At 49.5% G+C, this 15,899-nt stretch overlaps 2 protein-coding genes across 2 annotated transcripts; both read left to right on the forward strand.

Annotated features, from left to right (window-relative positions):
• Window positions 1-2,647: 2,647 nt before the first annotated feature.
• Window positions 2,648-5,527, forward strand: LOC142830234 (interferon lambda-3-like). The gene is made up of 5 exons (XM_075933963.2): window positions 2,648-2,815; window positions 3,163-3,240; window positions 3,685-3,828; window positions 4,104-4,181; window positions 4,622-5,527. The coding sequence occupies exons 1-5, from the start codon at window positions 2,654-2,656 to the stop codon at window positions 4,718-4,720; spliced, it is 561 nt and encodes a 186-aa protein (XP_075790078.2). The 5' UTR covers window positions 2,648-2,653; the 3' UTR covers window positions 4,721-5,527.
• A 5,609-nt stretch (window positions 5,528-11,136) lies between these two features.
• On the forward strand, window positions 11,137-15,033 carry LOC142830267 (interferon lambda-3-like). Its single transcript, XM_089779556.1, has 5 exons — window positions 11,137-11,256; window positions 11,865-11,936; window positions 12,989-13,132; window positions 13,787-13,867; window positions 14,944-15,033. Exons 1-5 carry the CDS (start codon window positions 11,137-11,139, stop codon window positions 15,031-15,033), a joined length of 507 nt encoding a protein of 168 aa, XP_089635682.1.
• The last annotated feature ends 866 nt before the right edge of the window (window positions 15,034-15,899 follow it).

Here is a 15,899-nt window from a genome sequence, read left to right on the forward strand (position 1 = left end):
GGCAACAGTACAGCGCTCTGAACGGTTGCCATGCGAGAGACAGGTGCTACTTCCTGCGTCTGCAATTGCAATCGTCCCTCATGCTGCTTTCACTGTAGCCTCAGGGCCGTCCTGAGGCACAGGCTGAATATGCCACCGCAGATCTGGGGCACCTCATGAGCAGCAGGTGAGAGCGGGTTGGCTCCTACATGTTGCAGGAGTTTCCTTGCTCGTGTCCACTGTCCTGGGCGGCACCACAGTTCCAGCAACGTGAGTCTGCAAAGGGTGGGGTGACGACCTCGACTCCGGTCCCTCCTGGCTGCAGGTCCTAGCTCCCTGGAGGCTGGCGAGACTCTGACTCCTCCACAGAGCTGAGGGGCAGCCCCGGCAGCAGCCAGGCATTTAACCCCTTCCTGCTGGACAACCTTTTAACATGCCATGTGGACAGGACGGGGAGAGCGCGTGGGGCACACACTGGGAGTGAGAACAAGTCTCGTGGCAGGGCACGTGTGGGTGTGTGTGGGGTGTGTGAGTTGCGTAGGGTGTTCCAAAGACAGCCCTGCACGCTGGTGTGGTTATCTCAGTGCCTCCTCCCTTCCTGTTCCCTCAGCCCCCCTCCACAAGGGATGCAGCTGCCTCTTACGGGCCTCACAGGAAGGGACGTCCCTCTTCTGGTGTAAGGCACCGCTCTGCGGAGGCACCTGCACCCGCCACTTGCGGTACGGGCAGAACTGTCTCCACCAAACAATCCCGCAGGCCGGGACGTTGCACCACTCGATGTGCCGGCCGGTGAGCAGACGGGAGCTGTTTGGAAAACGATCTTTGTGAGAGGTGGTGTCGTTTGGAGAGAGGACTGGGTCATGCGTCAGTGAGAAAGGGAGCCAGAGACGGGGTCTTTGTGGCTGTATTCCTCCGCCAAGGCCACAGTCGCTGAGCCCAGCACAACAGATCCAGTCCAAAGGAGGAACCAAGGATACAATGAGTCAGAGGCCCGTGCGGCCAAGGGGTGGCAGGCAGGATGGGATGGGAGATGGGGGGTGACTACAAAGAGCTGCACCTCAGAAGGGAAGCTAGCAGAGCATTGCCCCCGTGGCTCCCCCTCGGCTGTGTGCGGCAACCCCTCGTGCCAAGGCCCCATTTCGCCTGTAAACGGACCTAAGAGGCAGCCATTGATTCATGCAGAGGATGCTTCTGTAACGAGGTCCTGATCCGGACTGGAGCCTCTGGGCACAAGTGGAATACGGGTTGGACCACTCTAGTCCAGCCCCCTGGATTTTGCTGGAGCAGAGGAAGTCATTTCTGGACCCGCGGCTACTGGCCACCCCAATTCTGGGCCAGCCACTGGTCTCCCAGCTGGCTCCCCACCCTGCCGCCAGTCCCGCTGCCTTGCTGGATAACCCCTTCATTGTTATGCTGGATAGCCCAGCTTACCCACAGCTGCCAGTGCGCTGGGCTCCTGCTTTGCTGTGATTCACCTGTGATCCCCAAACGCTGGTGAGGAGATTCCCACCCCGCTGACGATCACTTTACATTGTGTGCACGGAAAGGATTCTTGAAACAAAAGGGTCTCGGATTCTTCTGTGCATTGGGCCCCACAGGGCTCTGCAATCCAGCTACAGACATACCTGCTCCAGGCAGAGCCCTCTTGCATAACTCACTTGTGACATCACCCAGGGAATCTCTCAGCACTCTGTGCTCAGGTGCAACGTCTACCTGCCTTCCTTTTGCTTTCCTTTTCCCTTTCCAAACGCATTCCTTGCTCTCTGGTTGGTGACAGCAGAGCTGGGTTTTCTGCCACAGACTAAAGCAAAGTGACGTTGCGTGTTCTTTTTCTTAACTGGAAAATGCCTTTTGGTATAAAAGCAAGAGCAATGGAGAGGAAAAGACACATTCAGAGTCAAGAGAGAGGCAAAGCAGCCTTGAGACACGAGAGGCAGCTAAAGCGACAGCCCAGCAAATACACGGCAAGGTAAGGGCAGCTGGCTTGGAGCCAATCCTTACTATGATTTCTCTTTGCTCAGTGACTATATTGTGCTCTGTGGTAGACAGCAAGGAACGACTGTTACACCAGCAACGTGTGTTCTGCCTGAGCGTATTACTATTGGCTCTCTAGTGAAAACCAAAACCTCTCTGATTCATGAATGTTTTCCTGCAGAAAATCAGAGTGCAAGTTACTATGATTTCTAGGGTATTTTCTTTTTGTACCGGGAGAATAGTCAAGTGTTTGTGAAGTGTTTGTCAACCCCAAAGCCTTCCCAGATGATAATGGAACAGAAACAATGCCATGTGACTTAGGAAACCAGCCGCCACACGTGTAATGAATATCAAATTGCAGATAATTCCAGCCAATAGCCTTAAATTATTGGTCAGAACTTTTTGGCAAGTGGCAGAGATATATATTTGCATAATATTTAGAGTTAGTTCACAGTTTGCTTTAAAGAAGGTTAAATGTGTAACACAAGCCATATATTGGAAAACGTTCCCTGCTCCCAATACTAGCTACTTTATTAGCGGTGAGGAGTCCTGTGGCACCTTATAGACTAACTGAAGTGTTGGAGCATAAGCTTTTGTGGGCAATGACCCGCTTTGTCAGATGCACGCTTTTGCAGATTCAGACTAACTCGGCTACCTCTCTGATACTTAGCTACTTTATTGTTTGTCTCTCTTAGGAAGCATGATGTGCGTAGGCTACAGAGTTCTCCTTGTTCTGTCCCTCTGGGTGATGACTGCAGAGGCCTTTCCCAAAGGCGCCCTGAGGACAAAATGCCACCTCGCAAAATACAAGTCCCTGCCACCCCGGGAACTGGAGGCCTTCAAGAAAACCAAGGACAAATTTGTAAGTGTGAAAATGCATAAAGGATCTGCCGACGAACGGTACTGGGGTCGGCAGATCCCCGTCTAAACTGCCGCGCTGAGCTGACAATCAGCTGATCGGCACAGCACGGTGGCCATGTTGATGTAAATGAAGCCGCGATTATTTAAATCTTAGCTTTATTTCCCTTTACCATCCTGACTAATCTACATGGTTTCGTCGAAGGAGCCATGTAGTTTAAATACACTCATGATGTCTGCATCTCCCCGCCTCACCGCTGGGATTGTGTGGATAGAACTGAGGGAAGAACTAGAAGACGTATTCCTGATCCTCCATATATATGGCTCTAAGCTCTCTCCTTCTGCCTCCAGGAGGACATCTTGCTGTTGTCCGACCGAAAATGCAACACCAGGATTTTCCACAGGAACTGGGAAGTCAAAGAGTTGTCGGTAAGAAAAATCCCAGCCAAGGGGTAGAAGTTCCCATGGTAGCAGACGCCGCTTTCGTAATGTATCTCCTTTTCTGTCTGATTCTGATCTCACTGAGCCCTCGTACTAATCTGACATGTGGCTTCCGGCAGGTCACTCGAAAGTCACTGATCTACCCAGGATCGTGTCAGAGCCGATTGTGGCTCTAACTAAGGGTCACCCCTCCTTTTCAATCCTGGTGTCTTTTCACTGGCTATGAACTGGTGTCAAGACAGAGGTGGGGAGATGAAGCCGTGTTCAGCCAGCAGTGATTTACTGACCAATCAAAGCCCTGAGTGGCTTTGGAAAATCACCTCTTTCAAACTGGTTTACCAATCTACGCCTGAGACTTTCTAGTCCGGGATCTGCCCAGCTGCTTAGCGTTCTCTCACGCACGTGGTCTTACCTACAAGTGTGTCTCCCCAGGTGCACGACAGGGTGATCCTGGTAGAGAAGGAGCTGGACTTCACCATTAACACGTTGGAGGATGTTGAGGACCCCAGTCTATCCAAGCTGCTGCCAAGGCCACTGGAAATCCTGTCGCAGATCAGAGAGGACTTGAGACCCTGCGTGAGTATTCGGTGCTAGATTTCTCTTTCCCTACCAGATTCGACTCCCTTCAAGGGGAACCCACGTGCAGCTGCTTGTTCTTGTCCCGTGTTGCTCTTGCTTTGGGCCCGTCCTTACATAGGACACTGAAAGCAAGGGGAATGGGTATGAAATGCACAAGGGTGCCCCCTAGACTGTGTCAAGGCACGAATTGCTCTGTGCCTAGAGAGAAGGGGCTTTTGTTGATTGTCTGCTGAAATCTCTGTGCACCAACTCTGTATCAATTCTGTTTGCAGACCAGGCAAACGCCTTCTCATTCACACTCCAAGAGGCTGAACAGTTGGCTCCAAAATTTGCAGGCGAGCAAAGAGACGGTGAGTGGGCATTTGAGACAACGCGCAAAGCCAACTTCCACACCAATTAGAGACGGAACCAGCCTCCTCGGTCCCATCCCAGAGGCCACGGCGGCATTGCTGCTGCTTATTCTGCCCGTTATTACCTACCTTGGGATTTATTTTTAAATATTGCAATAAAAATGAACCTGTAGGTCCTGTCAGGTCTGCTTCTCAATGACGTAACAGACGACGGCAACAGCTAACGTACGGTTTGAATGACGCTGCCGTTTGCATGTGCGTCTGCTTGGGTTACAAAGATCAGCATTCACCTTGCCCTCTCTCCAGTACCTCCCCTTTTTCCACCTCCTCTGAGCATCCTCATGGATACGCACTTGCCTCCTTATAATACAGCATCTTTGTGGTTGCTTTCATGTAGCCGCCTCCCCCCTTCCTGCTCTAAATATTCTCTCCTTTCCCAGGAATCACCTGCATGTCTGGAAGCTTCTGTGATCCTCAACCTCTTCCGCTTGCTGAACGAAGACTTGAGATGCGCCGCCTACACGGAGCTTTGCGTGTAGCCGTCTGGTCTCTGTGATACCTTGTGTTCACACCTACTTAGCCACCGGAGCGTCCCTAGACGAGGAGCACTGAATATTCATCCCAAGAAGACATCTCTGAATCAGGAACCTTCATCATCTTATTCTTGCTTCCCACTATACATCCCCGAGCAAACTGATTCCATCCTTTCATACCTAAAAAAGTCACACAACAGCTGGTCTCTGCTCCAGCTTGCTCCAGTTTCCAGCTGGTGCAGCATTCTCGACTCCTTGACAAATATTCATTGGAGGATTTTTTTTTCATCACAGTTCAAATCTGGGAGTTCGGTAGGATTTGACCCACACAGGATATTATTTATTGAATGCCTTTTTATTGTCACTATGCAAATGGATTTTAGTCAAATGCATATCCAAAAATACTGGGAACATTTCATAAGCTTTCGTTTTGTTTTAAATGCACCCCAGTTCTGGGATTTACACATTGGTCACAGCTCTTAGCTCTCTCAGAAACAAGCTCAGGAAAATGAATTAATATTGAAGTTTGGCAGTTCTTAATATATTCATCCTCTACAGATGTATTTATACAGAGTATATTTTTATCTTGCTGTTTCTTTATGTATTATGTATTCTTTAAGAAGAGTAATTGATTTGTATAACTTCCAGACATGAACCTAAATGTTATTTATTATGGATAATTTATTAGCTATTTATTTTGATGTATTTCACCATTGCTAAGTTTGTATTTTTTATATATATAATTATGAACAAATAAAATTGTTATCCAGGGGCTTGGCATTCCTGTAAACATTTTGTAAACCGAAAAGTGGAGACAATTCAGTCACGATATAGTTGTAGTGCTTTGCAGCAGTAGATCCCAATGTGATTGTGGCAGATGGGAAACTCGGGCATGAGAAGCAAAATGACCTGTCCAGAATCATTCAGCAGGCCTGTAGCAGAGCCAAGAATCCTGAGAAGCAATCTTCCACTCTAACCACTAGGCCACGGTGCCTCCCTCTCGCATTGCAAAGCTCCTTGCATTTGGCTCACCCTTGCTCCATTTCCGAACGGTCAACAGAAAGGTCCAAGAGAGACGTGACACTTGCCTTTCTCTTTCCTTTCGGCATTACCATTAGGCTAGACAAATGTTCCCTGGAGAGCCCAGACTATGGAAAACTCATGATAGAAATGTAGCCGTGTTAGTCTGGTGTAGCTGAAACAAAAAACAGGACTATGTAGCACTTTAGAGACTAACAAGATGGTTTATTAGGTGATGAACTATTGTGGGCCAGACCCTTCTGTTCTGAAATTTGATTTGTCCTTTTCTTATGTGTTCACTTTTTTTAAAATTGTATCCTTTGGTATATATGGTTGTGACAATTTTCTTCCACTATTTGATCTGAGGAAGTGGGTCTGGCCCACGAAAGCTCATCACCTAATAAACCATCTTGTTAGTCTTTAAAGTGCTACACAGAGCTGTTTTTTATGGAAAGCTCCTGTGACTGTTCGTTCTGTAGGAAGCTCGAACCTCAGCCCAGGAACATGACATGGTGTCAGGAACAACCTAATGCAAGAGGGGGAATGGTCCCGCTATTGTGGGGAACTTTCCTGGCTTCTGTACTACCCCAGAGAAATGGACCGATGAAAGGATACGAGTCCCCGCTCCCACTTCCTTTACCCAACGGCCTCCCTGAGCCTGAGGGCTGCCCTTCCAGCCTCCTGAGTAGCAGAGTCCTTGAAATCCCAGCAAGACTGGGCCCAGTTTTCCTGGGACTTAATCCCCGGCCTTGTAGTCACTTGGGGCAGGGGCTAGGGTGTCCCCACTCCGGGGTGCTCTCTGCACACTGCAGGCTTTCTTGACCCACTGATCATTTCATTCAGTTCAAAGCAAATACAACTTACTAAACATCAACTGATTAAAGAGAAAAGAATAAGAAAAAATTGAAAGGTTAAATGAGAACACACAGCCCTGCTCTGTAGCACGGGGACATCACAAACAGCCGTCTGCAGAGTGTAAGGACAGTTCACAGTCTCTTCCTCATAGGTCCCAGAGCTCTCTCTCAATCCCTGGCTGTGCTGCAAGGGGGCTGCAATCTGGACACGCTTGCGCTGGGAGTGACCACACGGCCTCAGGCTCTCGGTGGCAGGACCCCTCTCCCAGTCTGGCCTGCTGGGCCTCCTGGCTGGTGGCGTCTCCCTGCCCAGAGCCTCTTCCCGCAATGTGCTGGTCCCAGCTGCTCACCACACCCAGCTGCAGGCTGCGCTGCTTTGCCAACCTCCAGCTCTTTGTGTTGCTTCTCTGTCCCCTTTGGCTCTCTGAGCATGGCCAGTCTGCTGCTCAACACAGGGCCTGCGCTCCTGGGGCTGTGTGCCTGGCTCTGTTGCTGCAGGACTGCCCCTCAGCACAGGATCTGGCCTCCCTGGGCTCTGGCACTGCAGGTCCATCTCTCCACACATCTTGCTCTTCTTCCTGCTTTCTCTCTGAGAGACCCAGAGAATCCCAGCTCACACGGAGGACAGGACCCGCCTCTTCAGTTCCTCACTGGCCTGTCCAACCTGTCATTCAGGCCGAGCCGGAGTGTTGGCTGCTTTCCATTGTCTCTGGGGTCTGTCCATCTCAGGGCCCTGATTTCTCATGGACTCTTCCCCTTTTGGTACTGGGAGCTGGCCAATCAAAAACTCCCACTGAGCCAACAGCCCCCTTACACTAAGAACAAACAGGGATGGAAACTAGTAAGAAAAGTTGCAGACAGGAGGACCAATGCAAGGAAGTTTGCAGGATCTCATCCGGATACCACTCTTGAATGCTCCAAAGAACATCAGCTTTGACAAACCTTCACAACCGACCGGCTGGAAACAATATTTTGCATTGCACAAAGAAACTGGAAATCTGCAGATAGCTTTTTTAAAATGAATGCTGTGAAGACGCAGGCAGAACATGTTTCTGGGGCTATGTCTGGATGCTCTCTTTTGAAAAAGCAGTTTGCATTCCGTAGCGCCTTTTTTCAAAAAAGCACTTCTGAAAACAGGCGTTATTTCTCGTGAAACGAGGTTTTCCGTTGTTTCTGGGATCTAGAGCGTGTGGGGAAGCAGAGCATGCCTGGAAAGTGAAACTGAGTATTCTTGGAAACACAACTGACTTTCAAATTAACTTAGGAACTGACATCGCGACCGTCTCACTGGCGTTGCAAAGCTCTGATGGGAAACTTTCCATCTGACGAGGCTTAGCGGGAGCAGTGCTGAGACACTAGGGGCTGGGAAGAGGCTGAGGCAAAGGCCCGCGACAGGGCCAGGCAGGAAGGGGTCCGGGGCCACAAGAAGCCACCCTGGGCCCTGAGCAAAGCGTGGGGGGCAGCGCCCACCCAAGAAGGGGCAGGGCCTCAGGAAGAAGGAGTGGGGGAGGGGCAGCCAGCCCTCAGCACCACCCGGACCTTGGGGCACTGTCCGTCTCCCTCAGCGCTGCCCGGCCACCCCCGCTGCTACGCCAGGCCCCAGGGCAACTGCCCGCTTTGCCCCTCTGTCGGCAGGCCTGTCCCAGGATGCCCCACCAGAATGGCTGTCCGGGGGGGCCAAGAAAGGGGGGAGCTTGGTGAGCTGGCCTGTGCCCAGCCAGGAAGGGGTGCACTGTGCAGCCGGTCCCCCAGGCCTGGCGCGATGAAGCAGCAGGGAGAGGCTGCGCCAACATGCCCAGCTGGAACTGTCAGCAGCAAGCCGGCCCTCAGCGCCACCTGGACCCCCGCAAGAGGCTCACCAGGCGGCCGAGCCGGTTTGAGTGAAAACAGCGTCACTCCTGATATTCCCCGGAACCTCCTGGCCTGACCCTCCCAACAGGTGCTACTTCCTGCCTCTGCAATTGCAATCGCCCCCCATGCTGAAAATACAAGCGTATCCCTGCCCTGGAGGGCGACTCAGGCCTGCTCTAGTAATCCATCCCGTCTAAAGGGAAATTCAGCATTGGTTTGAGTGTCTTCCTGCTGGCTTCCTTTCAGAGCCTCTGTTGTAGTCTGTCTGCTCCAGAACCCTCTCCGCACATGGTCCTTGTTTATGTCTATGAGGGAAATAGAGTCACAGGCACCTTCTGTAGATCAGTTCCAGGTGTCGTGAGTACCTTGGACGGCTGCTGCCTCTGCGCCTCCACCCTCCAGTCTCTGCTTTTCCTCCCTGGCTGTATCAAAGGGCTGAGGACACGTCTAATCTCCTTCCAGCCCAGGCCTGCTCCTCCTTCTGCGCTCCCATTCAGCCTGTCTCAGACTTTGCACAGCCTGTGGCTTCCCCCTTAGACCACTGCCAAAAGTGCTCCCCTGGTTCTCCTTCCCCAAGGCCTTCGTTTCCCAGGTAAATCACGAACGTGGCTCGTTAACCTGGAGGCTGTCAAGCCTGCAAGGAAGGCCTATTTCTGGAAATAGCCCCGTCCCGCCCTGCGACCTCTGTCTTCCTCCCCTCCGCTGAGGGAGGGTGCATAAAAGTACAGGACTGGAAGCACCGCTCAGTGGCTCGTTACCACAAACCCGGACTCTAGGCCACGCTAAGATTAGCAATCTAGGCAGGGAGTCCTTGCATCGCTTGGTCATGACGTCATGCAGCGTTTCCCTCACCTGGCTGGGAAGCCCTGGCACACAGATGGCTGTGCGCGGGGTGAACCTGCCTTGCTTTTGGTTTCCAGTTCCCACGCAGCTGCACCAACCTGTGGAGTTTTCTCCTTTGAGTAAAGCAAAACAAGATTTCATTTCATTTTTGCCCTAAACAGTATAAAAGCAAGAGCAATGGAGAAGAGAGGCTGTATCCTTAGACCAGAGGGAGGCCAAGCAACCCTGACGGAGGAGAAGAAACTAAAGCGATTTCCCAGCAAACATGCTCCAAGGTAAGTGCTTCTAAGTCTGGGGCGTCTGCCTAGAATAGGGCTTAATAGACTGATCTGCTCTGATCTGCTCCATAGAGTAAGGAGCAAACATTAGCCTTTCCTCAAAGTTATATACCTTGACTTTAGCAAAGCTTTTGATACTGTCTCCCACAATATTCTTGCCAGCAAGTTAAGGGAATGTGGATTGGATAAATGGAAGGTAAGATGGATAGAAAGATGGCTAGAAGACCGGGCCCAATGTGTATTGATCAACGGCTCGATGTCAGGATGGCGGTCGGTTTCTAGCGGAGTGCCCCAAGGTTCGGTTCTAGGACCGGTTTTGTTCAATATCTTTATTAATGACCTGGATGCGGGGATGGATTGCACCCTCAGCAAGTTTGCGGATGACAGGGGAGAGGTAGATACGCTGCGGGGAGAGGTAGATACGCTTAAGGGCAGAGATAGGGTCCAGAGCGACTTAGACAAATTGGAGGATTGGGCCACAAGAAATCTGATAAGGTTCAACAAGGACAAGTGCAGAGTCCTGCACTTGGGACGGAAGAATCCCAAGCATAGTTACAAGCTGGGGACCAACCAGTTAAGTAGTAGTTCTGCAGAAAAGGACCTGGGGGTTACAGTGGATAAGAACCTGGATATGAGTCAACAGTGTGCCCTTGTAGCCAAGAAGGCTAATGGCATATGAGGTTGCATTAAGAGGAGCATTGCCAGCAGATCCAGAGATTTCATCATTCCCCTTTATTCGGCTTTGGTGAGGCCACATCTGGAGTATTGTGTCCAGTTCTGGGCCCCCCGCTACAAAAAGGATATGGATTCACTGGAGAGGGTCCAGCGGAGGGCCACCAAAATGATTAGGGGGCTGGCGCATATGACTTATGAGGAGAGGCTGAGGGACTGGGCTCTGTTTAGTCTGCAGAAGCGAAGAGTGAGGGGGGATTTGATAGCAGCCTTCAGCTTCCTGAAGGGAGCTTCCAAAGAGGCTGGAGAGAGGCTGTTCTCAGTGGTGACAGATGGCAGAACAAGGAGCAATGGTCTCAAGTTGTGGTGGGAGAAGTCCAGGTTGGATATTAAGAAAAACTATTTCACTAGGAGGGTAGTGAAGCGCTGGAATGGGTTACCTAGGGAAGTAGTGGAGTCTCCATCCCTAGAGGTGTTTAAGTCTCGGCTTGACAAAGCGCTGGCCGGGTTGATTTAGTTGGGATTGGTCCTGCGTGGAGCAGGGGGCTGGACTTGATGACCTTCTGAGGTCACTTCCAGTTCTATGGTTCTATGATTCTATGAAAGTATCGTACCACTTTCTTTTATTACTAGTGCGTGGAGGGTTGTCATGTAAGAGGTCTGATCCGAAAACATTTGCGAATAGAAGAGTTGCGTTTGCTCGGCTGTGATCTCTGTGGTCAACCCCTCACCCTCAAAGCGATTGTTGCTCTGATCTTCCTGCATCCCTACTCGCCCCCTATGTCAGACTGTCAAAATGTCGTGTGTAGTCCATGTAACCTGGAAATGCGGTGACGTGTCGTTTCCTTTTCTGACTCGATTAGGAAAAAGGATGCACAGAAGTTGCCCACTTCTCCTTGTCCTGATGGTATGGACAATGGCTACCGAGGTCTTTCCCCAAGATGCTCAGAAGTGCAACCTCTCAAAGTACGGGAACCTGCCACCCACAGACCTGAAGGCTTTCAAGGATTTCCGAGATCACTTTGTAAGTGCAAAGGAGACACATAAGTGGAATAAATAGCGAGGTGAATCCTCGGCTGTAGTCTCAGCAGCAGCCTTCTCTCTAGAGAATGATGGGCAGGTGAAATAAGGGTGGGTGGATGTTTGGGTTGTGGAATAAAATGGAGAGAAGTCTTGGCCTCTGCATCTTCTTCATTGGGGATCCCTCATTACGTCTTAGCTAACAAAGGAAAAACCTCCAAATATTCAGTTCTGGCAAGTATTCGGATAGTTTGGGAATGAGTATCCCGGAAAAGCTCTGCTGCGTACCAGGAACGCAGTCGAATGAAAAGGAGGCCAGCTGTCAGTTAAACTCTGCACGCTTGCTGTTCAGAGCCAGACAGCAGCAAAGCAATATGAGCAGCGTGTGTAATCGACACCTGTCCCATCTTTGGCACCTTCTTGGAAAGAGCCAGGACTCTTGTGCAGCAGCATTCTTAGGGGATCAAGCTGTTGAGTAAAACGCTGCCATGACGTTGCACCTTTGCTTGCCTTAATGGGGTTGTATGAGGTGACCGAGAGCAGAATTGGGTAACGTCTCACCTGTCTTGCTGGCTTTCTACATTTCCCTGTCTTCTCATTTTGTGCCTCCAGGAGACAAGCATGCCAGACCGAACCTGCAACACCACCGTTTTCCACCGCAAGTGGGAAGTCAAAGTTCTGTCGGTAAGAATGACCTCTACCAAGAGAGACGAAGCTATGAAATAAGAGTTGCCTCTTTCCAAAGGCTTGGGACTGTCTCTTCTCTAAGCTGGATTCTGATTTCAGCTGGTCGCTGTGTAGCTCCACAGGGACATCGTTACAGACAAGGAATTTATTCCCAAGTGACAAAGTCAGCTCAGATTGGGATCTGCACCTTTTTCTCTATAATTAGCATATTCTTAGGGCTGGAAAGCCTGACGAACATTGCAACTGTGGATCAGTTTAAAAAGTGCTGCATAATATGTAGGGCAGAACGCAAACGTGTGGAAAAGAATGGCAGGAGACCACACAATATACTGTCTGGCTTCAGATGTTATCAGATGATTGAATGAGGAAACAATTTACATCTCAACATTTCTAGCTTGGCCCTGAAAACACTGACCCCGGTTAATACAAGCCAAGACACTAACCTTATCCCTAGTGCTTGACAGCCCAGAGGCGTTATTACAGCTGACTCGTCTGCGCCTGTCTTTATCTTCTATTTCCAGACTGAGCTTTGTTAACTCCCCTCACATAGCCAGATTCAGGTGGTGTGGCAGGAAACCCTTTGTTTCCGTATTTTGGTTTTACCTCGAGAGAATATTTCAGTTCTCTAAAACCATATCCATGTCTGTGCATGGCCGCTTTGAAGATCCAGAAACCGCTCCCCAAGTCACCAGGGAGGGGTTGGGGGAAATCTTGTGCTGCCGAAATACATCTTCAGATTGTTGTAACATCGAAAAGATTTGAGCCTGATCTGGAGCACACAAGGGGGTGGATTCCAAGGAAGGACATGAACGTGAAGACAAACAGAAAATAAATTCGTGGTGTAAGCAGCCGAGTCCGAAGGTACAAGACTCACAGGCTGTGTGTACAAAGTGGATTCACACCTCCCTGGCATCTTAGGTCTCTTCCCATTGGCAGTGGTTTGGGAAAGGCTCCTTAAGCCTGCCACTGCTAACACAGACATTCTTATCAACGTGCTGTATCTGCCACTCCCCTGGACAGCCTGTTTTACCTCCATGGTGTCTCCCCAGGTTAACGACAGAGTAATCCTGGTAGAGGAGGAGCTGAACTTCACTATCCACATCCTGGAGAATGTTGAGGATGCCACGCTGTCCGAGAACCTTATGAGGCCATTAGAAAACCTGAGGCACATCAGAGAGGACTTGGGGAATTGCGTGAGTATTGGCTTGCAAAGGTCTCTTGCCACCGTGAGATTGGGAGTTTCCTGCTGAACTCCCAACCATTTTAATTTCTTAAGTGGATCAGAGATCTAGTAATCCCTGTGCCAGGAATTGGGGTTTTAGGTTATAACAAGGGTCGTGTCTGGATCAAGTCGTTGCTATATGCCTTGCTCATAGACGTGACTGAATTAGCGAATTAACTTGATTAATTATTTAGGAAAATGATTCCCCAGCGCCCTGCTATCTGGTATCACTGCAGACATTAGTTTCCTGTAGCATAGCTACTGTTGTTTTCACGTACCCAGAACATCCCAGTTGGGATGGGGAGGAGCCCAGAGGAGTCAGACCCATGGGTGAAAGTGTGTCCTGCGCCCTTGCTCAGCTCTGGGGCAAATTCTCTTTCTTTGGGACAGAGTTCCTCCCAGTCCTCTTGGTTGCACCAAGCACGCTTCCCCCTACCATATAACTGCTGGGCATTCCTAACAGAACATGGCGGGGGTGCGTGGCTTCCTCAAGTGTAAAGGCAGACAGCCTCCGACCAACCAAGATCTGCTGGGGGTTTGTACCGAGTGGAAGGAGACTCGGCCCTTGTTCCTGAAATCCTCTGATCATGTGCCAGTCTGCTCCATGGCCTGATTTTTTTTTCAGATCAGGGATCATCTCCATTCCCATCAGCGCTCCGAGAGGCTGACCAGATGGCTCCAAAAATTCCACCAGGCCAAGAAGACAGTGAGTATATTTGCAAATACACAAGACAAACATTCATCACACGTGCATGGGAACAAATCCGCTCCGTTCCCTTCCCACAGGGCAAGGGCAGGATTGCGCCCGGTCTATTGTCCAGGGAATCTGGAGTCTAGGTGTCCTGAGACTGCATCAGACCGCTGTCCAGTCTCTCAGATCACGAAGGGTCATTACATTTCCTGTCAGACTACAACAGGCCGTGCACCGGAAACCTACCTTTGCCTCGTGGGCTAGTTTGGGTCCTGCCATCGACCCAAATAGTAGGGTTTCACGTCAACATGTGGTGTCTGATCCGCCGGGGCTTTGTGCCTCGCAAAATCATTTAGATTTGTGCAAAACGCTAAGGAATCTGAATTCCCACCTCCCTCGCGCTGTTGGCAGAGCTTTACACCAACTTGCTATTCCCTTTGAAGAGAGGTAGGTGCTGGGCTGGGCAAAGGGAAAAGAGGCCCAGAGAGAATTCATTCATACAGATCTGCCCATGCCCAGGCCGCCTTAGGAATCAGAGCCAGGCCAAAATAATGCACTTGAAATGTAGCACTAACCCTTTTGCTTCATACAAACTCACTGGATAATGTACCAGTCTACAGCACCCATTGTTATATACTTAGAATTACAGCACAGTGTAAATGAGTCATTACTTAGGTTAGAGGGCTTGTCATGTCTCGTCTACACAGGGACAGCCAGGAAAATTAGTCTGATTTAGCTAACGGTGCGTGTTTGAAGCGGATTAGTGACACTGCATTAAATCCATGTATGGAGGCAATCATTCAGAGTTCAAATGATCTTTCAAAGGGAAGTAACCAAATTAAGAGCATTTTCCTTTGGAATGAGGGGTTCACATAGGGACTGAATGCCATTTAACTAACCCACTTCACATTCACACAGTCAATTCAGATTAGCTTTCCTGGACGTCCTCATGTAAACAGTCCTCTGTTCACTTGCTTTGTGCACGCTCTGTGTTCTCTATTTGCACCTCCCCTTTCATCAAGCCTGTGGTAGCTCTAACTGGCCAGCCATTTTCTGTTACAAATGTGTTCCCTTCTTCTCCCCCATCTCAGAAAACTCCTGGGTGCCTGGAGGAATCTGTGATCTTCAATCTGTTCCGCCTGTTCAGCAGCTTAAAGTGCATGGCCAGTTCCTGCAACTAAACGCCGGGTCTTTACACCCTCCCACCTTGTGCCTTTCCCCAGACATTGGAGAGCCCAGCAAATGGGAACCCTAAATCCTTCCTACGTCTATTTGAACCAGGAGTGATGCTTTTCCACCTTGGCGTCTTACCGCAAACACCTATCGCCTCTGAGCAAAAGATTCACATGCAACTGAGCTTCAAGAAGACGCCTCTCTGATTTCAGCTGCCACTAGCTGACTGGGTGTAGGCCAATTTCTTACCTGCTGCTAATGTGTAAGGCCGTCTCCACTGATTTCAATAGGAGATTGGCCATTGATCACAGTAGGATGCAAATTTGGCCTGATAGGATAGTATTATTGATTGTATTCATGTATTGCTACACAAAGACATTTGCCAATAGTATGTTAAGTGTTGCCATTATATATTTGTATTTAAAAGACTGGTTTTTACACTGTTTCTTTGGTTTACGGACTAATGAGTATTTCATTAGTATCTATGGCTATGTCTACACTACCACCCTAGTTCAAACTAGGGTGGTAGTGTAGACATACCCTTAGAAAGATGCTGGAAATGCACCACGTCTGCTGCAGGGATGCTACTGCTGTATTACACAGATTCCTGGAATCTATTTTTGTTTTATTGGTTGACATAATGTTAAACCGTATTTAAACAAATCCAAGTTTTATTTAAGTTCTTTATTGTAAGTTATGGTTTATTTATATGCAAATTGAGCAACGGGACTGTTTTATACTATTTAACATAAAACTGGAAGCTGTCAAATAAAAATAGAAATGATACAAATGGATGATTGTCTGCTTAGTGTTCTCTTCTTATCACCTCAAAAAAGAAAAAATAGCAGAAGTGATGATGGAAATACTGCCAGGC

Source organism: Pelodiscus sinensis, chromosome 7 (genome assembly GCF_052426305.1).
Source record: "Pelodiscus sinensis isolate ZL-2025 chromosome 7, ASM5242630v1, whole genome shotgun sequence".
Taxonomy (NCBI): domain Eukaryota; kingdom Metazoa; phylum Chordata; order Testudines; family Trionychidae; genus Pelodiscus; species Pelodiscus sinensis.

Excerpts from the sequence above, each read along its gene's own strand:
- LOC142830234 (XM_075933963.2), top strand. The coding sequence starts at position 2,654 with ATGATGTGCGTAGGCTACAGAGTTCTCCTTGTTCTGTCCCTCTGGGTG. Across the intron at positions 2,816-3,162 it reads AGAAAACCAAGGACAAATTT|GAGGACATCTTGCTGTTGTC; the intron begins GTAAGTGTGAAA and ends TTCTGCCTCCAG. Across the intron at positions 3,241-3,684 it reads GGGAAGTCAAAGAGTTGTCG|GTGCACGACAGGGTGATCCT; the intron begins GTAAGAAAAATC and ends GTGTCTCCCCAG.
- LOC142830267 (XM_089779556.1), top strand. The coding sequence starts at position 11,137 with ATGGTATGGACAATGGCTACCGAGGTCTTTCCCCAAGATGCTCAGAAG. Across the intron at positions 11,937-12,988 it reads GGGAAGTCAAAGTTCTGTCG|GTTAACGACAGAGTAATCCT; the intron begins GTAAGAATGACC and ends GTGTCTCCCCAG. Across the intron at positions 13,868-14,943 it reads TCCACCAGGCCAAGAAGACA|AAAACTCCTGGGTGCCTGGA; the intron begins GTGAGTATATTT and ends CCCCCATCTCAG.